Source organism: Suncus etruscus, chromosome 10 (assembly GCF_024139225.1).
Source record: "Suncus etruscus isolate mSunEtr1 chromosome 10, mSunEtr1.pri.cur, whole genome shotgun sequence".
Classification (NCBI taxonomy): Eukaryota; Metazoa; Chordata; class Mammalia; order Eulipotyphla; family Soricidae; genus Suncus; species Suncus etruscus.
Window position 1 is genome coordinate 36,830,937 of NC_064857.1, and position 23,256 is coordinate 36,854,192.

The 23,256-nt window shown below is 47.5% G+C and overlaps 1 protein-coding gene across 1 annotated transcript in view; it reads right to left on the reverse strand.

The window, feature by feature from the left end:
• KCNN3 (potassium calcium-activated channel subfamily N member 3) overlaps positions 1–23,256 on the reverse strand; it is a 154,093-nt gene that overhangs the window by 99,569 nt on the left and 31,268 nt on the right. The window contains exon 2 of the mRNA XM_049782233.1: positions 6,493–6,588. Coding sequence (XP_049638190.1) covers positions 6,493–6,588 — 96 coding nt within the window. The remainder of the gene's footprint in view (positions 1–6,492; positions 6,589–23,256) is intronic.

The window sequence follows — 23,256 nt, forward strand, 5'->3', positions numbered from 1 at the left end:
GGTCTGACTGAGCCCTCTTATTTTGAACATGGACCATAAGAGCAGACAGGATGGATTGATCTGCAGCTCCCCTCTATGACCCAAAGAAGGTGAAATCCAAGGTCTGTTCATGGCTCCTCTCAGCTGCCTAAAGGACTCAGCACTGCTGGGTCTCTGCACATTCCAGCCCATTCACCCCGGCTCTGCGCCAGAGGTGCATCTTCCCTTCACTCCTGCTGACCCCAGAACAGAGCTCAGCTTCCTGGTCCTTTTTCTGTCCCTCCTGACAGTGAGAGATACCAGTGTTTTGTCCCCCTTTTATTGCTGCCCTGTGACTGCTGCTCTGATGATTGTGCCAGATCCGGGTACAAAGGATAGGTGTGCACCCCCCCCCAACCACTCCCAGACTGTCCTTCTCTGCCCCAGCTCTGACACTCACATCCTCCCCGGTCTCCTCTGTTCCTCTGACTGTCCCTGCTCCTTGGTACCTCCCCTTCCTCCTCCAGTGATGCACCCCTCAGGGATCTGCCTATTCCCTGCTCTCTAGCCCTCAGGATCCCTAACCTACAGACACTTCAAACCTGCAACCCATCAGATGCCAAAGGGACTATGCCACTCCTAGATTCAATCTGGAGGAATAGCACTGCCCATAGGAACAGAGTCCACACCCAAACACCTAGACGATGTAGTTTCTTGACCAATGCATACTACCTGACTTCTCATGGCACAGTCCTGCCTCCTGCCCTGTCTTTGTTTTGCCCTGGGTCAGCGGGTCACTGTCCCACCCCTGTACCTAGTCACATGTGTCTGGTTCCTTTTCCTCTTGCCAAAATTGGCTCTTTGACCATTTTCTGTTCTGTGACTGAAGTGCCACCTGTGCTGTCATCTCCCTCTCCAGCTCTAGTTCCTCTCTTACTCCCACCACTTCCCTGGGCAGCTGCCATTGCCACCATCTCCATAGGGGACCACACCTACCCTTCTATGGCGCACCATCAGATTCTTCTCAGAGCTTTTATTTCAATTTTGCCTGGCTATCCTTCCCATATTGCCAAGCAAAGAATATGCTTTGTTGTTAGGTTGGGAGGGAGAATACAGTGGGTGGGGCATTTGCTTTTCATACAGCTGACCCAGGTTTGATCTTTGGTACCCCCAGAGGGTCCTCCAAGCCCTTCCAGGTACACTCAAGTGCAGAGCCAAAAGTAAACTATAAGTACCATGAAAAGTGCCTCCCCACCAAAAAAAGCATGTGATGCTAAGTTAACGTATCCTTTGAGGTAAGTTCTCTTATTAGGCTCATTCTGAGGGAGAAAAAGAAATATAATTATAATTATAAGAGGGTTTAAGTAACTTGCTTAAGACCACCAGAAATGGGGCATGACAAAGATCATAATGTGATGCTAAGTCATGAGACTCTAGAGCCTGTGTTCTCGGCCTCCTGCTTTCTTGCCTTCCGGAATGACAGCAGGAACATTAATTAGAGCCACAGAGTCAATGAAGGAGACTCCCTGGAGAAGCAAAGGACCTCAGGTTCTCTAACACAGTACAAAGCTCAGTTCCAAGCTCTATACAGAGGAGACAAAAAAAGGAAGGGAGGGAGGAAGGGAGGAAGAAAGAGTGGAAGGAAGGATAGAAGAAAACAAGGGAGGGAGGGAGGAAGGAAGGAAGGAAGGAAGGAAGGAAGAAGGAAGGAAGGAAGAAGGGAGGAAGGAAGGAAGGGAAGGAAGGAAGGAAGGAAGGAAGGAAGGAAGGAAGGAAGGAAGGAAGGAAGGAAGGGCAGATAAATGGGAGGACAGGTACAGATGAACAGTGAGTGGATGGATAATGGGAAGATGGAAGAAAGGATGGATAGCTAGATGAATAAATAGATGGATGGTGATGGGTATCAGGTGGGTAGATGACAAATAATGAATGGATGGTGGAGGGATAATGAATGGATGGGTAGAGAGTTGAATAAATCAATGAACAGATTAAATGAATAGATTAAAAGACAAAGTGGGTGGTGGTAGGTGGATAGATTAATGGTGAATGGATGGTGGGTGATATATGGATGGATGGATGGATGGATGGATGGATGGATGGATGGATGGATGGATGGATGGATGGATGGATGGATGGATAGATGGATGGGTGGGTGGATGGGTGGGTGGGTGGGTGGGTGGGTGGGTGGATGGATAGACCGATGAACCAATGGATGGATAAACAGATGGATAATGAATAGGTGGATAAATTGACATATCAATCAATAAGGGAGTTAGACAACCAAGAGTGGGGAGGCAGAGTGGTGGCATAAGGGGTAGAGCATTTCCCTTGCACACGCTAACCTAGGAGGGTTCTTGGTTCAATCCCTCAGCATCCCATATGGTCCCCCAAGCCAGGAGGAAGTTCTGAGTGCATAACCAAGAGTAACCCCTGAGCATCACCAGGTGTGGCCCAAAAAGCAAAAAAAAAAAAAAAGAGTTTGGGAGGGAAAATTCTGGGGAGCAATGACCAGCCAGTTGTTTTGCATGTTGATCCTGTCCATGCAGATGGCTTCTATACTTCGAACCAGGGCACAGGAGGCTCAGTGTTCTTGGGAATCATCAGATTCTAAAAGTAAAAGGTCTTGCCAAGAGAGAGTAGGCATTTCAATGCCTCTGTAAACAAGCAAAATGTACTGGCTCTTGTTTTTATTTCATTTTTATTTAAAATATTTTACTTAGAATTTAGGTAACATGGGGGCCGGAGAGATAGCATGGAGGTAAGGTGTTTGCCTTGCATGCAAAAGGTCAGTGGTTTGAATCCCGGCATCCCATATGGTCCCCCAAGCCTGACAGGAGTGATTTCTGAGTGTAGAGCCAGGAATAAACCCTGAGTGCTGCTGGGTGTGACGCAAAAAAAAAAAAAACAAAAAAAAAATAAAAAATAAAAAATAAAAAAATAAAGTTGGGCCCGGAGAGATAGCACAGCGGTGTTTGCCTTGCAAGCAGCCGATCCAGGACCAAAGGTGGTTGGTTCGAATCCCGGTGTCCAATATGGTCCCCCGTGCCTGCCAAGAGCTATTTCTGAACAGACAGCCAGGAGTAACCCCTGAGCACCGCCAGGTTTGGCCCAAAAACAAAAAACAAACAAACAAACAAACAAAAAAAGAATTTAGGTAACATTGTTATAATTTATGACTTTATTAACATTTAGAGTTTTGATATACACCATTACTGCTCCCACCATCACTGTCCCTATAATCTCTAGTTTGAGGCCCACCCTGACCCGCTCTGCCCATCAATCCATTTGTATCATCCATTTCTTTCCCAGAGGCCGTATTGCAAACTACCGGGCAGAGTCCTCTTCACTGCAGCAGCTCCTCCTTCATTGCACAGAAACTGGCCGGAGCCTCTCCCTCAGTGGATATGAGGCTTTCTAGAAGCTCCAGCTGCCCTCAGGAGAAACAACCCTGTCTTTTGTCTCATCTCAGGCTGGCTCACATTGCTATATGGATGGGGTGGGGAGTGCTTGGTCACCTACAATTGCCAGTACCTGAAGGCACAATCTAAAACCAGAGCTTGGCTGGCTCATAGTGACCCAATTATGTCTTGGAATTCATTCTTTTTTTTCTTTCTTCCTTTTTTCTTTCTTCTTTCTTTCTTTCTTTCTTTCTTCTTTCTTCTTTTCCTTTTTCTTTCTTTCTTCTCTTTCTTTCTTTTCTTTCTTTCTTTCTTTCTTTTCTTTCTTTCTTTCTTTCTATCTCCTTCCTTCCTTCCCTACCTCCCTCCCTCCCTTCCTTGCTTCCTTCCTTCCTTTCTTCCTTCCTTTCTTTCCTCCTTCCTTCCTTCCTCTTCCTTCCTTTCCTTCCTTCCTTTCCTTCCTTCCTTCCTTCCTTCCTTCCTTCCTTTGTTGTTGTTTTTTGTATTGTTATGAGGCCACAACCAGTGGTACTCAGGGCTTACTCCTCGCTCTCTACTCAGGGAATACTCCTAAATATGCTCAAACCCAGGTTGGCGGCATGCAAGGCAAGCACCCTACCCACTGTACTATTAGCCCAGACCCTGAATTCTCCTTTCTTAAAAACACAGGTTGTCCAAACTTATACAGAAGTTCTTTCTGCCTTCTATGAACAGTGGGCCAGCCAAGGGCTGGGGGCAGCAGATAGAGAGGGTCATGAATAGTTAATCCCCCTAGTATTTATCTGTGTAATCAACAAGTGATGCAGATGAGGAAGATGGTGGCCACATCCTGATATTACCCCACAGATGAGTTGGGTTATCCCTAACTCTGGTCCTGCTCCACAGCACGGAATAGGAAGAGGTTGTCCAAGTCTTACCTCTAAATTAAGGTGACACCTCTGTCCACACTCAGGAAGGAACCTAAACATCACCCCAACATCCCAGCTTCCAAATTCAAATAAACAAGCACAGAATTAGGGACTTAGGGCACTCAGACAACAAATGAGAAAAAGGAGACTCAAGGCCACAGAGGTGCTAAGTGGCAATCTAGTCAGCTGGTAAAACCAGATGAATGGACTTCTACATTCATGTATCCAGAACACAGCAGGCAGGCTACAAGTCTTGCTCTTTGTCAAGCCCACAAGTTTCTTGACCACACAGGTGAAGAAAGTGAACCCAGGAGAGCTGCAATAAGGAGGTGCAGGGAGAGGTTTTCTGCGGCATGCCAAGCTGTCTCTCCCGCACTTATGCCCTGGCCCAAAACAAACTACTCACTGGGGAAGAACGAGGCCCTGAGAGCACCAGGGCAGAGCTCCTCCTGCAGGCCTGGCCAGGAGCTGGAGACGGCCACCGAAGGAGGAGGCCTGGCCGCCTGCCAGGAGCGTGGGTGTGACAAGGCCATCTGCTGGGCCGGTTTGCACAGGACGAGGCCCAGCTGAACACAGGGGGCAGAGGTGACAGGAAAAACTTCAGTCTTCTCCCCCGTGACAGCCACTCTGTTCTCAGTGTGTCACCACCTTCTCAGGAGCTCAGCCAAGCGTGGAAGCACTCCTGCTCAGCCTACAAGGGTCTGAACCCTCGGTGCTGGCCCTGAACCCACTGAGCATGAAGTGATCCACCTATGTTTAATGTATGCCCCCTTTCCCTGCCCTCCATCCCTACCTGGGGCCAGCCAGATGCAGAGAAGGGCAGCCTCTCTGCCACTCAGAAATCAGGCATACAGGGCTGTGCTCAGACCTGGCAGGTCCCTGCTTGCTGCAGGCTGGATCAGGTCTGCATGTACTCTCCAGCTTAAGACCTGAGGCTGGAAACAAGGACCCCAGAGAACAGAGGGAAAGCAGCATCTTCCACACCCTGGACTAAGAGGGTGCAAGGTCAGAGGAGCCCCAAGGGGTGGGCGCTGAGCTTCTCCCCACCCCCACAGACCAGCTCAGAGCTCCTGAGCCTGCCTTTTTGCTCTGTCCTCTTGGACCTTCTGCTCCGCTGAGTTGACATCTAGCAATCTCAGTTCCCTGCAGTGGACCAGGGGCCCAGAGTGGGTGGAGAGTGCACGAGATGTGAGCCATGTTCCTAAGTGGGGTCTGCCTGTATCCCTGCCTGTGCCCCTGGTCTCTCTCTCTGGGGCTGAGCAGACACAGGTTGAGGGGAAAACCCATCTGTTTCTCCAGACCAGGTTCTTTCAGGGAAACGCTTGAGAGTGTCAGGAACTCCGAGTTTCACACTCTCAAATATCACCTGAGACTACTCAGACCCTGCAGCCACCCAGCCATCTAGATCCTTTTGTCATTCCAGACTGGAGAGAACAGTGCACCCCTCTAGGAGGAGGCCTTGGTCCTCCCACCCACCCTCCTTGGTGTAGCCATGCCCTGAAAAATGCAGGTGCCCCAGCAGAGGAGGGATTCAAAATATACATGGGTTTGCCAGTTTGCCTCAGGAGAGTCCAGTAGGGGGTGACACAGGGGCCTCACTCTAGGGCTTACACACACGTGCCCCTGAGTTCCAACCACTGTTTCTTCCAGTGCTCAAATCCTCTTCTTCTCTCCAGGCCTGACAGAGGCAGGCAGGCAGGTGCAAACCCTGAGGGCTGAGCTGAGGTGGTGGTGGGCCCATAGAAAGGTCAGTCTCACATGCAGTCCTACGTCCGTGTGTGATATGTATATAGTGCTGTAGCAAATGGCACTTATAGTGTATAGTAAGCATTATGGGGCCAGAGTGGTAGCGCAGCGGTAAGGCGTTTGCCTTGAGCCACGGTTCAATCCCCGGCGTCCCACATGGTCTCCCAAGCCAGGAGTGATTTCTGAGCACATAGCCAGGCGTAACTCCTGAGCGACACCAGATGTGGTGTGTCATGTGTGGTGTGCGTAATGCATGTGATATATGCCATATGTGGTAGGTTGTGGCTTGTTGTGGTATGGCATGTCTGTGGTGTGTGCGTGTGTGCTATATGGCTATGTGTATATAGCATGTGCATTGTCATGCAAGCTGTGTGTGGTGCATGTGTCGTGTGTTCTGTGTGGTGAGCTGCCTGGTGTGGGTCATAGTGGAACAGCTCACAGTGAGCAGGGCATCAGGAATCATCCAAGGCCAAGTCACCTACCTGGACTTCCCGTGTGTGATAGGCGATGATCAGACCCAGAAGGATGATGGTGGACAGACTGATAAGGCATTTCAGGGCCAGTGAAAACATGGAATCCTGTAGGAGAAACAGAAAGAGAATTAGGAGGCTGCAACTGAGTCTCTCATTTTGCTAAGTCCAGGCAAGAAGGAAGGTGGTTTACTCTATGCCCCTAAGTCTCAGGAACGAGAGTTCCTGCTGTGCACGTTCCCAGCCTTGGGACTTGATACTGTGCCAACTTTGATTTGTCCCTTCTATTAACCCACCTGGGCCAGACAATGCAGTTCTTCCAGTAAAGTTCTTGGCTTAGGCCAAGGACAAGGAGGGGGCAGGACATCAGAGGAGTGATGGACACGGGAAGAGACTGAGCACAGAGCAGTTAGGGGTTGTTGAGACTGGAGAAGGGCCCCAATTAGGATGGAAGAGGGGAGGCCATGAGAGCCACTAAGTAGGGACTCCAGAGACAGATCTGGTACCACCTACTGGCCACAAGACCATGGTCCACCTCTCAGGACTCTGACACCCTGTATGTGTTTGGGGGGTGGAGGGGAATAATAGCACTTCAAGGGCCTGGATTAATAAAGTTGACTGTTGTGATCCTATCCTCTACAAATTCAGGATGTCTGCTGGAGATCAGGCACCCTCCAGGAAGTAGAGGCCTCTCTGGTGCCAAGGAAGATGAGGACCATCCCCCCCCCAAGCATGGTGTGCAAGGTCCAAATGCTCTCAACCACCCTTTGCCAGCTGGAACCACTGAAAGCCAGAATATCATTGTTTTTGGTAGCTGACAATCAGTGTTCACTTGTTTGAACATGATTGGGCCCACTTGGCAAAGAGAGAAATATAGCATGGACAAGTCGGGGGAGGGGGGGCTAATGAAGTAACTCCTTCATTCCTTCTTTCTTTTTTAGTGAAGCAAGATAGTTTTAAATTGAATAAAACTTACTTGGAAAGAGGTGAGGGGAGAAAAGGAAAGTAATATACATTCAAGAGGAAGCATGATCTTGAAAGAGCAAGCAAGCAAAGAGACCTAGAGATAAGCAAGTGAAGTGTGTGTCTTCAAGAAAGAACATGGGTTTGAAGAGCAAATATCTTCTGATTTGGGGCTTTATGAGGCTTTTTTTGATGTCTTTTTTGTAGGTGGTTTTTTTTTGTTTTTTTTTTTTTTTGGGGTGGTTTTTTGGTTTTATTTTTTTTTTTTTTTTTTTTTTTTTTTTGGTTTTTGGTTTTTTGGGTCACACCCAGCAGTGCTCAGGGGTTATTCCTGGCTCCAGGCTCAGAAATAGCTCCTGGCAGGCACGGGGGACCATATGGACGCCGGGATTCGAACCAATGACCTCCTGCATGAAAGGCAAATGCCTTACCTCCATGCTATCGCTCCGGCCCCTGGTTTTCTTTTTGTTTTGTTTTTGTCACATCTGGCAAAGCTCAGGCCTTACTCCCAGCTCTGGACTCAGGGATCACTCCTGGAGGACTCCAGGTCCCACATGGTATGCCAGACATCAAATCCGGGTTAGCTGCACACAAGGCAAATGCCCTGCTCACTGTACTACCTCTCTGGCCCCATTCCCTCACTTCCTGGGCTGGAAGATACACCTATATGAGCTCCATGGTATAGGGTATTTTCTGAAGGGCTTGGCCACAGAACTTCCACTCTGTTTAGACTCAAACTCTGATTTCTACATTGTGCTTATTCAGAGTGCCCAGACCTTGGCTTCTCCATTAGTCCTCATCACACTCTACATTTCATGAAGGTTAATCGGCCACCCCCCCCCCAACTTAGCCTGCAGGGACAGAGACATCTAAAATGAGTTGCACTCCTCTCTGGCTGTGCACAAAGAAAAGAGAAGACAAGTTTCAACCTCCAGAAAGTCTCACATCTTTGAAACTCAGTGCAAATCACCAACCCAGCTGCAGCTAAAGGGAACCAGAGGAAACCTGAGGATTCACATCCTGTTTTGGGATAACATGAGCTCCCTGCCGACAGATATCAACTCCGGACAGCTCACAACGCTCTGTGCCAGAAACGTCCTCTCTTCTCTCGTAAGTGTCTGAAGACATCTGGGGTGCATCTAGGGAGCATCAGGTTCCTTTTCCCAAACCCCCCTTTCCCTAAGGATCTGAGATCAGCTGTTCGTTTCAACCTCTAATTGGTTTCTTTTGAGTAGAAACGTACTAAAATCAAAATCCCAGCCAGATTGCGTCATTTTCAAAGAAAATGATGATGGGAAAGGGGCCAGGTGCTGTCTCCTCTTCCTTTGTTTTTGTTTTGTTTGAAAGCTCGAATGAAGCCTTTCCACCTGCTGCTTGGATTGGGCCAGTGCTGCATCCAGGTTAGATGGATCAGGAAGATGCTTGCCCGCTACTCTACAGATCCCCTATCTTCCCCAGAACAAGGCAGTGAACCATCCACCACTTTTTGGGTTGGTTTGGCTTGGTTTGATTTTTTGTTTTTGAGTTGTACCTGTCAGGTCTTACTCCTGATTCTGTGCTTAGGGATCACTCCTGGAATTGCTTGGGGGACAAAATGGGGTGCTGAAGCTAGAACCCAGGTAGGCTACATACAAGGTAAGCATCCTGACCATTGTACTCTCTCCAGCCTCTATCAACCACTTTAAGAAACAGAAAAAATGTGCCAAAGAACACTAGCCTAGAATTGGTGACTATTGGCTAAAATTATAGGGGCTTGGGGGGAGGGGAACTGCTGATTTTGTTTGGTTTGATTTGAACCATACCCAGCAGTGCTCAGTGTTCCTGGCTTTGCACTCAGGGATCACTCCTAACAGGGCTTAAGGGTCATATGGAATGCCAGGGACTGAACCCGGGTCAGCCATGTACAAAGCAAGCCTCTCATCTTTGCTTCCTGAATCCCAATGAAGCCTGAAATTGATATGGTTTCTCAGGGATCAACACAAACTCTGCTATCCTGGCATCCCTACCCACTCCCATCTGAGGTCACAAGGCACCCACAGGACTGGGGGTGGTATGTGATCATTCACTCAGCACTTCTCCCCTATATATCAGAACTTCTCGATAACAGTCATAATCTTGGGAACATGAGAACAATCAGAAGTTATATCCCATCCCAGTCGGTGTCATTTTTTAAAGCCATTTCACCTAATGCTAAAAAATAACAGAGAAGTTGAGTAAATTCAGAACACTCTGTAGCCCTAGAAACTTTTCTGTAGATGGTTGAGGCTATAAGAAAAAGTTCATTGCACGATATCTAGGGGAAAATCCAACCTCCAACATGTACATATAATTTCAATTATTTCACTTTAAAAAAATTTTAAGGGGCTGGAGAGATAGCACATTGATAGGGCATTTGCCTTGCACGCAGCCGATTCAGGACGGACAGTAGTTCAAATCCCAGCATCCCAGATGGTCCCTCGAGCCTGCCAGGAGCGATTTCTGAGTGCAGAACCAGAAGTAACCCCTGAGCACTGCCAAGTGTGACCCCCCCCCAAAAAAAAAAACGCTTTTAAGTTAAAAAAGAAAGACTGATGTTTCTCAAGAAGAAAACCCAGGTTCCATCCCCAGCATCCTACGGTCACCAGGGGTGACCCCTAAGCATATTAGCCAGGAATAAGCCCTGAGCATAGCTGGGTGTGGCCCAAAAGTCAAACAAACAAACAAACAAACAAATGACTCAAATATTCAAAGGTACTAGAGCATTTTTCTTAAGAGAACTTTTTCTTTGTCTTTAACCCAAATTCCTACAATAATAATTTATGAAGTTTTATAGAGTACACTGAGACTACTACCCACATCAGTTCTGGGAACATGAGGTGCTAGGCATAGGGACAAGGGACTGAGATGCCAGACATCAGACCCGGGCATCACGCATGATAAATAGGTGCTCAGTGTTTGAGCCATTTACCTGGTCCTGAGAATTTTTTTTTAATTGAAGTTCATGTTGCTCTGTAAAATCTGAGTTCAGGCCTAATAAAAAGGAGTCAACATAAGGTCTGGATAATAGTATAGTGAGGAGGGCATTTGCCTTGCATGCAGCTAACCCAGGTTTGATCCCTGGCATCCCATAGGTCCCCAAGCCTGCAAGGAGTGATTCCTAAGCACAGAGCTTAGTGCTCTGGAGTGCTCAGGAGTGACCCCGCCCCCCCCCCAAAAAAGGAGTCAACATAGATGCAGATGAACTGTATGGCCCAGTGGTACAAAGGCCTGTGAGGATGACCACAGGTCCCTATGCACCTTCCAAGTAGTCTCCCAGACCATCCATCCACGTAATCACACTACCAAGTGTCAACCCAAGGGCCATAGGTGCTCAACAAGCAATTATTCAAAACATTGAAGAGCAGAGGGGACAGAGCAATGGTATATCAGTAGGGCGTTGGCCTTGCACGCGGCTAACCAGAACAGACGGCGGTTTGATCCCCGGAGTCCCATATGGTCCCCCAAGGCAGGAGTGATTTCTGAAAGCATAGCTAGGAGTAGCCTCTGAGCATCACCGGGTGTGACCCAAAATAAAAAAATAAATTAAAAAAACTGAAGAACAGAATATGGATTGTGAATGCAAGTTAGTGAGTGATGGCTGCACCTAGACACCCAACTTTCCAGCCTCCCTCTAGCTTTCTGAGACACTGAGACCCAAAGAGACAAAAATGACTTTTCCAACCTGTACAGCTGGCGCCTTAAGTGTGATGTATGCGGGATCTCACTCTCTCCATGCCTTCTAAACATAATTTCTGTCCTACTGGGGGCTGACTACAGAGGAGAACCCATAGAGGCAACAACAGGGACCCCATTACTGCACGATGCCCCCTTCCACAGCATCTGCTCTGCTCCAGGCCATTAGTCAGCCTGAGTTTCTCTCCCATCACAAGATAGGACACAAAGCACTGTCCTGGGCTCCTAAGGCTTCCATGAGCCACCTCAAGCCTAGTCCACAGAGCAGAAAGCTGAGCCTGGAAGTGTTATATAACCGGTTTGGGGAGAAGGCCACCGAACAGCAAAGTTAGAATCAGAAAAGGCCAGGCCTTCATCAAAGCCAATGGCCTCCAGCTTTCCTGTCTCCCCCCCCCCCCTTATACTCCATCTGCCCTCCCTCGCTGTGGTGAGACTTGCCCAAAGTAGCTCCAAGCCCTTTCTCCCCCGAGGCTCCACGCACCACACAGATGATGGAGTATCCCCGGCTTCTGAGCCAGCCAGAGCAATTGCCTTATAGCTCCCAGAATTGTAATGATTATGGTAGATCTTCCAGGAGACTTTGAAGTTCTAAATGTGTTTTCTGGTTTAGAACATTGGAAAGTCTGCTTGCAGGCAGTCTTGGAAGGGCACAGAACCAATGTGAAATATTTGCTGTAATCAAGGGAAGGTCAGGCTTAGGTGCCTTCCCAACCACACTCATGCCCACAAAGGGCATGTGTGCCTATATGCATGCGGATATGCATGCATGTAAACATAGGGACATAACTCTGTGACCCATTTGTGATTTTTGCCGCTGGCTGGAGAGCACACGAGGGGACACCCTCCATGGTTCACATTTACTGAATTCAGATCAGCTGTGCCTCTCCCATCTCACTACCTTGTGTGCATTTAGTATGGGAAATAATCAATTTAGAAATCTTTTCTGTATTTAATAAGGTCAACTTTTCCTGCAATTTCATGGCAAGGCTCCAACAGAAATTGGTATTCAGCATCAGCTTAATCCTGTGGCTCTATGATGACTGTCCTAATTAGGCCCTCTTGCTAATTAATGCTATGCAAATTCAAGCCAATCTCGAACCCATGGGCAAGGAAGCTGATTTCCGGGGACAGATCTCAGAAAGAGGACATCTCTCCTCAAACTGGAACATCCCCATCAGCACTGAGACCCTCTCCTATCCCTCCTTGTGTTGCTCTTTCCGGTAGGGCTGCTCTCTGGTCCCCTGGACTCAACCTCCCGGGGTCGTGTTTTGCAAGCACTCTGCTGGTACTCTAGGCACTGAGAGCTAATGCCCGGCCTAACCTTGCCATAAAGCAAGGCTGCCCGTGTCCTATTCTTAGTCACTCATGTTCCAGAATAGAGTCACACTGGCCCACTCCATTCTTATGTCATCCACTCTCAGAACAGGGAAAACAGGTGTGGTTCCCTCAGAAGGTAGCTTAAGTCTCCAACCATAGTATGAAGGGGCCAGTTCCTCTGCCCAGATGCTTAATAACCAACACAGCTGTGAGCTGGGCCCAGGATTCTTGTTTGAAAGGTCTAGCTTTGGACAACAGCTTCACACTTCTGGGCTCTGCTCCCCATCTCATCACCCCCATACCAGTAAAATTGAGACTCCTGGGCCAAGTTATTTCTGACATTCAGCTAAGCTTTTTTTTTTTTTTTTTTTTTTTTTTTGGTTTTTCGAGCCACACCCGTTAGATGCTCAGGGGTTACTCCTGGCTATGAGCTCAGAAATTGCCCCTGGCTTGGGGGGACCATATGGGACACCGGGGATCGAACCGTGGTCCTTTCCTTGGCTAGCGCTTGCAAGGCAGACACCTTACCTCTAGCGCCACCTCGCCGGCCCCTCAGCTAAGCTTTATGGCCAAGCACATGCAGGTCACAGGGTCATAACATCTTTCTTTTCGTTTTTTCCTTTCCCCAAGTATTTGATACAGGGTGAAGCTGGCAATAAGAAACAGTCAGCAGCACGGAGCCGGAGAGATAGCACAGCGGTGTTTGCCTTGCAAGCAGCCGATCCAGGACCTAAGGTGGTTGGTTCGAATCCTGGTGTCCCATATGGTCCCCCGTGCCTGCCAGGAGCTATTTCTGAGCAGACAGCCAGGAGTAACCCCTGAGCACTGCCGGGTGTGGCCCAAAAACAAAACAAAAAAATAGAAACAGTCAGCAGCAAAATTACTTCAGGCCCTCTTCTTCCACACCAGAACCTTCCAGAACCTTCCAAATCATACCAGAATAAGGAAATGCTCTTATGTGAACCATTAGGATGACCAAGACAACGGGTGTTGTCAATTTACGCGTCACGGGCCCGGAGAGAAAGCACAGCGGTGTTTGCCTTGCAAGCAGCCGATCCAGGACCAAAGGTGGTTGGTTCGAATCCCGGTGTCCCATATGGTCCCCCGTGCCTGCCAGGAGCTATTTCTGAGCAGAGAGCCAGGAGTAACCCCTGAGCACCGCCGGGTGTGGCCCAAAAACAAAACAAAAAAAAAAAATTTACGAGTCACTTGAGATTAGACCTTCAAGAGATGGGAATTCTAGTCATGTCTTTGCTGTAACTAGCTGTGTGACACTGGTGTATTACAGACCCTTTCTGGGCTTCATTTTCTTTTGGGAAAACCAGCTCTCATACTGAGTCCCTCCCCTCACTTTCCGCAGAGCTTTCAGAAGAGGAAGTGAACAAATGTACATGAAAAGCTGTTCCTCATACACACCTCACAGCCTAGCTAGACAGTGTCACATGGACTCTCAGTTGATCCATACCCAATATCAACATTTTAGGGTGACAATCAATACTATTTGCTTGGGTTGGGGAGTTCACACACTCAGCTGGGCTTAGGGCACCTACAGACATTCACTCTTCCATGGAATTCTCTCAGTTCCAACTATCCACAAAGATGCTCACTGGGCACTCACTCATCTGGCCATATCACCAACTGCCTATGACCACTAGCCATGTCACAACTGCACAAGACCTGGGCCGGAGAGATAGCATGGATGTAGGGCATTTGTCTTGCATGCAGGATGGTGGTTTGAATCCCGACATCCCATATGGTCCCCTAAGCCTGCCAGGGGCAATTTCTGAGTGTAGAGCCAGGAGAGACCCAAAAAACAAAAACAACAACAACAACTGCACAAGACTCGAGATCATCATACCCCACCTCTGCCCCTCCTGGGCCTGTGGACCCCGAGTCCCACCAAGAAGATGAAGGGGGTGGAGCAGTTCAGATGGGGACAGGCCACCAGCCTGCTAGGGGATCCCTGAATGTGAGGTGGAGCAGGGACTGTGGAGGGAAGCCTAGAGAGGCCTCTGGGCCTGCCAAGAAGGTCTCTAAAAGTGCCTTCTCCCCGGAATGACATTTGCTGCAAGATAGACTCTGTCTTCTAGAGGCCTTTTCCAGAGCAGAGCCAGACCCCTGCAGTTTCCCTGTCCCCCTTCCTGAGCTCCCAATGGGGTGATGCTGACCTCCTGGGGGCCCAGGACTCAGCTCCTTAGAGCCTTTCATGAGTCTGAGTCACTTTCTACCCTGGGGATCCTCTTTTTAGTCACAGCCTCCTCTCTCCTGGGGAATTCCTAAATCCATTGGTGGTAGTGGACGAGGGAGCAGGGCGGGAGGGCTTCAGGCCAAATTGTCTCCATTCCTCTCTGTCTCAGACACCAGCAAAGAGGCATATATCTGTTGACATATGCCCTCTGACCGTTGGGAAAATAATATCTGTTACTCCAGATAACAGCTCTGCCTTTACTGGGGCACCAGGAAACCAAGTGATTTCATCCACTGCCACTGCTGGTGAGTGGAAGCTTCCAGTAGGGCTGATCTATCCATTGTGCTTATCCCCCACTCTCTCCACACTCAGAACATTGCCCAGCACATAGAAGTTCAATAAATATGAAATCTATATTGGATATGGGGGAGTGTTGTTTTTGTATTTTTGCACCATACCCAGCAGTACCTGGTGACTATGCCAAGGGAGGGGTTCATGCTCAGGGGACATGGAGATCTGAGCAGGAAGCCAGTTGTCCTGCATGCCTATTGAGCGCTCTCTGCTCCTCTATGTCAGACATTGAATGAAAGAGCACAACTCTTGGCTAGGCCTAGCCTAAGGAGAGCTCCATCCTGGCTTCCCAAACAAGAAACGATCAGATATAACCACGCAGACTGTTCGCATCCCTAGAACCTCAGAACTAGCCCATTTATTATTCACACTGTCCCCAGGCTAGATTCAAAGTGGGCCTCAGAGGTCTGTGGCCTAATTCACAGATTAATCCTGTTTCCAGAACTATCCCTTTTTCCTGCTTCTTGGGGACCAGGCAACCCCAAACCTTACCCCCCCCCCCCAATTAAACTGCCATTGATTTCTGGCATGACAGACCACAGTCTGAGATCAGGGCCAGAGTCAGCTATGCCTCTGCAGCACCCTGAGGAGCCCGGCATGGGGGGATCACAGGCAAAAAAGGCTGCAGAAAGTAAGGAGAATAAAACTCACCAGACCTTGCTGGCCAAGGTGTCTCTCACTCTGGGCCTTCCCCGTTGTCAGTCCCTGAGATGGGACCTGCTGTCTAAGGGACCCTCAAACAGCTAGTAACAAGGGCAGCAGTGGGAACCACGACCAAGACACCAATTAAGAGGAAATTAAGTGACACTAGGGTGCCCCCGCCCCCATGCTCCTGCTGAGAGCTGTCCCCTGGGAAGGCAGGAAAAGATCACATTGCGGAGATCACGCTTCCAAATACCATGTCTGATAGGTCACCCCGTAAGGCCACTAACATAATCCTAATTAAGGAGCCAATTTTCTTTACAGGGTCTGACCAGATGGAGCCTGGGGAACTCTCTACTGCTTGCTAGCTTAGGATTCCTTTTTCCTGACCTATATGTAACTTTGGCCAAGATTGATTCCACAGGCTTCAATCAAGCTTTTCATTATATATACGACACGTGCCAGGCATGGTGCCGGGTGCAGGAGATAGAAATGCATAGGACAGGATTGGGTAGTTTAGAAGCAGGTCAGCTTCTCAGATGGTTCAGAGCAGGAGAGTATGTCCCTGAGTGGTGTGTCCCTGACTCTGGGAAAGAAAGCACAGCTTCCAAGTTTTGAGCTCTGTATCAAGGCAGCATAAAACCAGAGAGAGGGGGGCAGAGTGCTGGCGCAGTGGTAGTGTGTTTGCCTTGCATGCTGCTGACCTAGGATGGACTGTAGTTCAATTCTCCTGGTGTCCCATATGGTCCCCTGAGCCACGAGAGATTTCTGAGTGCATAGCCAGAAGTAACCCCTGAGCATTTTTGGGGTATGGCCAAAAAAATCCAGAGGGAGATGGAGGATTGTGGTGTCCACTACTCATCAGAGAATCTGGGGCAGGTGGACCATAGCCCATCTACACCATGTATGAGCAAGAACAATTCGGCTCATCCCAGGACAACCAAATAAAACACTCTCAAATGATGTCTGGGCACAAGACATGCAGAAAATATTTCAGGCTGGGGATCTCACTCCAAAGCCTGGAGCACATGACTTATGTGCACAAGGCCCCAAGGTTTATATCCAGCACGACATGATCCTTTGAGTACTATGTGGGTCCAACACCATAGATATAAGCAGAAATTTTTATATCCTTGGACCCAAGTACCATGCACAGGGATAAGATTACCATAAGTGGTCCCTGGAGCCCCCCAAAACACCCCCCTCATCCAAGATAAAATATGTTAATGATTATAATGTAAAAATTAGGGATAAAAGTGACTGTTCAGGGGCCAGAGAGATAATACAATGGGTAAGGCACTTGCCTCATATGCAGCCAACCTGAGTTCAATTCCCATCATCCTGCTGGAGCAATTCCTAAGTGCAGAGCCAGGAGTAACCCCTGAGCACAACCAGGTGTGGCCCAAAGACAAAATAAAAAGACTAATCACTCCATGCTCAGCCTACACCATTTCAACAGGTCTAGTTTCAAGGGTCAACCAAGCATGTGGCCACACAATAGCCCCTCATCAGAGCTCATCTGCTCACAATTATACTTCCCTTCAGTGGCTGATGACAGGCAAGGAAGGAAAAGAGCAATTCCCAGCCTAATTCCTCAGAGAATCCAGGGGGAAAGCTACAATAATCAGCCTCAGCACTACAGAAGCATAGCAAGCCCAGTAGAAAACATGCATAGAAGCCCACCAGTGTCAATGAATGTCAGAAAGAACATAGAAGGTTCAACCAAACCAACCAGCTCAGTAAGTCCTCAGACAATGACTTTAGTGACACTATTGTGAGAGTGTTTAATGAACTCAAAGAAACCATGGCACAGATAGTTAACAAAGTGCAAGAAATCTGAGTGGATGAAGGAACTATAATGAGAAATGGAGAGTCTGATAGAACATATAAATAAATTCCGTAGAAGCTCTGCATCACAGCTAAGGAAAAATATCATGAAACTCCAAGATGAGATGGAAGAAATCACTAGAAAATAATGGAAGGTAGAAAATCATCTGAAAAGAAATGAGCAGCACACCAGAGAAGTATGGGGTGAATTCAAGAGGAAGAATATAAGAATCATCAGAGTCCCTGAAAATCAGAAAGGCAAATTCAATTAAGAAGCAATAGTTGGGGCCGGCAAGGTGGCGCTAGAGGTAAGGTGTCTGCCTTGCAAGCGCTAGCCAAGGAAGGACCCGGCATCCCCCGGCATCCCATATGGTCCCCCAAGCCAGGGGCAATTTCTGAGCGCTTAGCCAGGAGTAACCCCTGAGCATCAAACGGGTGTGGCCCGAAAAAAAAAAAAAAGAACCCATAGTTGGGGCCAGAGAAGTGGCACAAGCGGTAGGGCGTCTGCCTTGCATGCGCTAACCTAGGACGGACCTCGGTTCGATCCCCCGGCATCCCATATGTCCCAAGTCAGGAGCGATTTCTGAGCACATAGCCAGGAGTAACTCCTGAGTGTCACTGGGTGTGGGGAGAGAGAGAGAGAGAGAGAGAGAGAGAGAGAGAGAGAGAGAGAGAGAGAGAGAGAGAGAAGTGATAGTTAAATAAATCATACATAGGAATTTCCCAGAGTCGGGTCCAAAGATCCGGGTACAACAAGTAGAGCACTTGCCTTGCAAGCAGTTGACCTGGTTCTATACCCAGCACCCTGTATGGTTCCTTGAAACCACCAGAAGTTATCCCTGAGCACAGAGGCAGGAGTAAGCTCTGAGCACTGCCAAGTTTACACACACACACACACACAACAACAACAACAACAGCAACAACAATAATTTCCGAGAGTTGAGGAATACAAGCACCAAAATCCAAGATCCTTGAAGAATTCCAGGAAAAAATAGACTCAACTTTGAAAGTCCAAAACACATTGTACTCAAAACCCAAAGCTAGAGATAGAATACAGCAAGATCACAAAGGGAACAAAGGAAAGTAAGAATAACAGAAGATCTATCAAAAGAGAATCTCTGAGCCAGAAGAGAATGGAGGGATATAGTACAAAAATTCAATAGAATGAATAACTTAGAAGGGAAAAAATAAAAAAAAAGAATGAATAACTCACCAGAATATCCAGCTAGATTATATTCAGATTTAAAGGGATGATACAGAGCTTTATGCACAGTAACCAGCTTATGGAATTATGGCCTTGACACTAATCTTGCAAGAAAGGAACAGTTTAAAAGGCAAGACAAACTTCTAGCGTGTGTCATTGAGTATGTCATTCACTGATGGCATTTATGATTACCCTCTACTAGATTAAGAAAGGTTTACTCCTACCCAAAGGAATTTTACATATTTGTAATAATGAATTAACATTTCATTTATAGTAAATGTGATCTATATATCAGGTAACATTCATATATACTTTTATTATAATCCTTTTCTTAGTGTTGCAGACACATAGTGGTATCTACAATACAATATTTCCTAACCTCACCCCTTCCTTTGGATAAAACATACTCATATTTCTATAGGCGTATTCAGTTTCTTCTGAAATTTTTCTTAACAAATTTTACATTTTTAGGACCTATCTATTTAATGTAAATCTTAAAAGGTACTAGTAGTTACTCATAGCATTAATTTTTTAATTTATATATTTGTAGAAAAATATTATATTTCAAATGTTCTTACTTTATCAGTTTTATAATTTTGTGGCATTCCAGAAGTGACACATATAGAGGTCACTACCTCCACACCAAAAAAAAAAAAAAGAAAGAAAAAAAAAAGATCTATTCCAAATATGGGATTAAAATAAAAGAAAGAAATAGAGTAAGAGAACAATAAGTGGTCAAGATAAACAGAACTGAAGATTTTTGTCTATACAACTGAGCTTACATGGAACACTGGTGGAGGAAAGTGAGCTCTCTTGTGGTGGGTGTGATGTTGGAATAATGTATCCATGAAAATTAGGAATAACTATATTATAAATTCAAATACCTAAATAAAAATAGTTTAGTAGGGACCAGAGTGATAGCACAGCAGGTAGGACATTTGTCTTGCACCAGCATCCCATATGGTTTCCCAAGCCTGCCAGGAGTGATTTCTGAGCACAAAGCCAGGAGTAACCCTTGAGCTCTGCCAGGCATGACCCAAAAACAAAAAAATAATGAATAAAAATTAAAAATGGGTGCTTGCTTCAGCAGCACATATACATAGGCAGGGGTTCATATACAGAAGCACAGGCAACATGAAAGTTCATAGCTCTGCCAGTAGGATCTCTGTCCTCATGGCCATTGGCCTCAGCTCTCAGGATGGGGAACTCACTTCCACACAAGGCACCCCAGCCCTACTCTAGAGAGCACTGCTCTCCTCAAAGATCTGCTTTTTAAGGCGCTTGACCTCCAGTGAAGCTAAACCAAAGCCTACAGGAAGCCTCATGCCCTTTTGGCCACAGAAGCACCTGTGTCAGCCTCCTCCAGGATGGAGCCCTCCCCTGCCTGTGAAAACCCAGAGAAGAGACTGCAAGTTTCGGGTACAGACTTGATATGCAGGTGGCTGAATGAATCACTGGTACTTGGTGGTCCTCCGAACACCACACACTCAAACATATCACACACTGAGGCTCTCTCATTCACTGCTGGTGGAAACAATATGGAGATTCCTCAAAAGACTGGAAATTGAGCTTTCATATGATCCAGCTATAACACTCCTAGGAATATACCCTAGGAACACAAAAAACACAATACAAAAATCCCTTCCTCACACCTATATTCTTTGCAGCACTGTTTACAATAGCCAGACTCTGGAAACAACCAAGATGCCCTTCAACAGATGATTGACTAAAGAAACTGTGGTACATATACACAATGGAATATTATGCAGCTGTCAGGAGAGAGGAAGTCATAAAATTTTTCTATGCATGGGTGGACATAGAATCTATTATGCTGAGTGAAATAAGTCAGAGGGAGAGAGCTAGACACAGAATATAGTCTCGCTCATTTATAGGTTTTAAGAAAAAGTAAGGACATTATTGTAATAATGCCCAGAGACAATAGAGATGAGGGCCGGAAGGACCAGCTCTGAATATGAAGCTCACCACAAAGAGTAGTGAGTGCAGTTAGGGAAACAACTACACTAACAACTATCATGACTATCTTAATGAGTGAGAGAAGTAGAATGCTTTTCGAATATAGGCAGGGGTTGGGAAGGAATGGGGGGCATTGGTGATGGGAAAGTTGGTCTGGTGAAGGGGGTGTTTTTTTTGTTTTGTTTTTTTGGTTTTTGGGTCACACCCGGCGGTGCTCAGGGGTTCCTCCTGGCTGTCTGCTCAGAAATAGCTCCTGGCAGGCACGGGGGACCATATGGGACACCGGGATTCGAACCAACCACCTTTGGTCCTAGATCGGCTGCTTGCAAGGCAAACGCCACTGTGCTATCTCTCCGGACCCAGGGGGTGTTTTTTTTTTTTTTTTATGACTGAAACCCAACTACAATCATGTATGTAATCATGGTGCTTAAAATAAGAAAAAAAATAAAAAACACAGATACTCCAGGACAGATCAGAACCACCTGATAGATCAATTCCCCCTTCTAGTCAAGGACATTGGGGTCCTGAAAAGCTGGTTCATCCCTATGGATAGCAGCCCATATAGACACCAAACAGAGAACCCAGAAACTGGGAATGATCATGGACCTGTACTCCTGGGGTAATCAGCCCTGCCCCTGTTTATGAAAATAAAGCAAGCAAGCCCTGAATTTAGCTTTTCTCCGACACCAAGACGCAGCACCACCACCACCCCCCATCACAGCAGTCCCAAACAAGCCATGCCTGGCTGCTCAATGCCACCTGCAGTGAGAACCCACTCCTCATTACCCGCCTTGCACCCTGCAGACACATGGGGGTACCCTCAGCTGGCAGCAGCACTGTTACTCTGGCAATTACTCTGGCTCTGATGACGCTCTCAGCCACCCCCCACAGCTTTCTCTGGCTCTGAGAATCATATCCTGCCTCGTGCTTCTCCTTCCCAAGGTCCCACCCCACCCACCCCTCAGCAGAGGCAGAGATGAGCTGGCACCATTCTAGTGCAGGGGTCGCAAGTGACAGAAACTCACCTAGCCTGTGGTCATTACCCCCAACACACACACACACACACACACACACACACACACACACACACACACACACACACACCCTGGGCGTGGCAGAGCCCTGCTGCTAGTCTGCTCAGTATCTCATCCCACAAGGGGTTCCCTCCCTCTGGCAGATACCCACTGCTTGTGTCCACCAGACTACAGTGGCATATTTTCTTGGCTGGCACAAGTTCCCATTTTCTAAACTGGTTCGTGAATATTTGAAACCCAGAAGCCCATACTTTCTGGATGGTTTGCTTGGAAGCAGTTTCTTTTCACTTATTAAAACCTAGCTGGCCCCCAAACCAATAAAACAGCAGGAAATCACTTTGTTCTGCAGAGAACTCGGTGTGCATGCTGGGTTTTCTCCTAGAACCAAACCATCCCAAGCCCGGTTTATGAAGGCCCCAGACCCCAGATTTCCCAGCTTGCCCCACGACACACATTGGATGTTGAATTCTCCACCGGGCTGAGCTCAAGAGGCTGCAATGGATTGGCAAATTCATATTCAGTGGCTAGAGTTTAAGAATGCTGCTTGTCATGGCCCGAAATGCACAGGCTATAAAGATACAAATGGGGAGATTCCTGGGTCCCCTGAGCCTGCCAGGAGTAGTATCTGAGTGCAGACACGGTAGTAACCTCTGATCACAGCCTGGTGTGGCCAAAGAAAGAAAAAAGAAAGAAAGAATTGCCAGCAGGGCCCCAGACCCCTAAAACTCTCTGAGCACTGTTTGGGAACCCCTCGATAGAAAATAAATAATCACAAATAAATAAAACATAAATGGGAGCCTACAGATGGCTCATGGCCTGTATCTCTTAGCCTCATGAATTGGAAGGATCCAATACCTCCTTCCTCCCTGCTCTATCTTCCCAGTCTGATGCTCTGTGCCAAAGAAACAACAATGTAGCCACAGGGGGGCTTCTTGCCCTCAGTTGTTGGCCGGCTGCAAACCTGCTTCATCCATCCCCACATAGGGAAGTTCCCCTAAGGGAAACTTTAAGACTCCTGCAGTTCTCCTAGGGCAGAAAACACCCACCACAGACATCTCTGAAGACTATTCTGGAGCTTCCCAGATAAGACACAGCCTGTCACTGGGGCCCCGGGTCACACCAGCCAACTTCCTGGAGCCACATCCTGAGGACAAAATCTTTTTCCTCTCATGCTCCCAAATCCTGCTGATAAATATGAGCCAGCACATCCTCCATGGACCACACACACTTATAGGAAAGAGCCCTCCAGGTCAGAGAGTCTAGTTCTGCCAGTTCTGGGAAGAAAAGGAGGTCCAGAGAGAGGGTCTGTCCAGCCCCAAGCCATACAGCTGGCCCAGAGAGGTCTCACCTGGTCCCAAGACCTCCAAAGGCCAAGGAATGGTCTTCCTATGTCCCTCTCCATTTGCAAGGATACTGAGGACCACTACTGCATTCACCCTGTCCCCTGCAAGCAGTCAGTGCAGTTTGGGGAATGAACATTTCTTTCATGGCTCATTCAAGGGCAAATCAGGAAAAACAGTCATTACCCACTCAGATGCTCCATCTTCTCTTTGCTTAAAGAACAT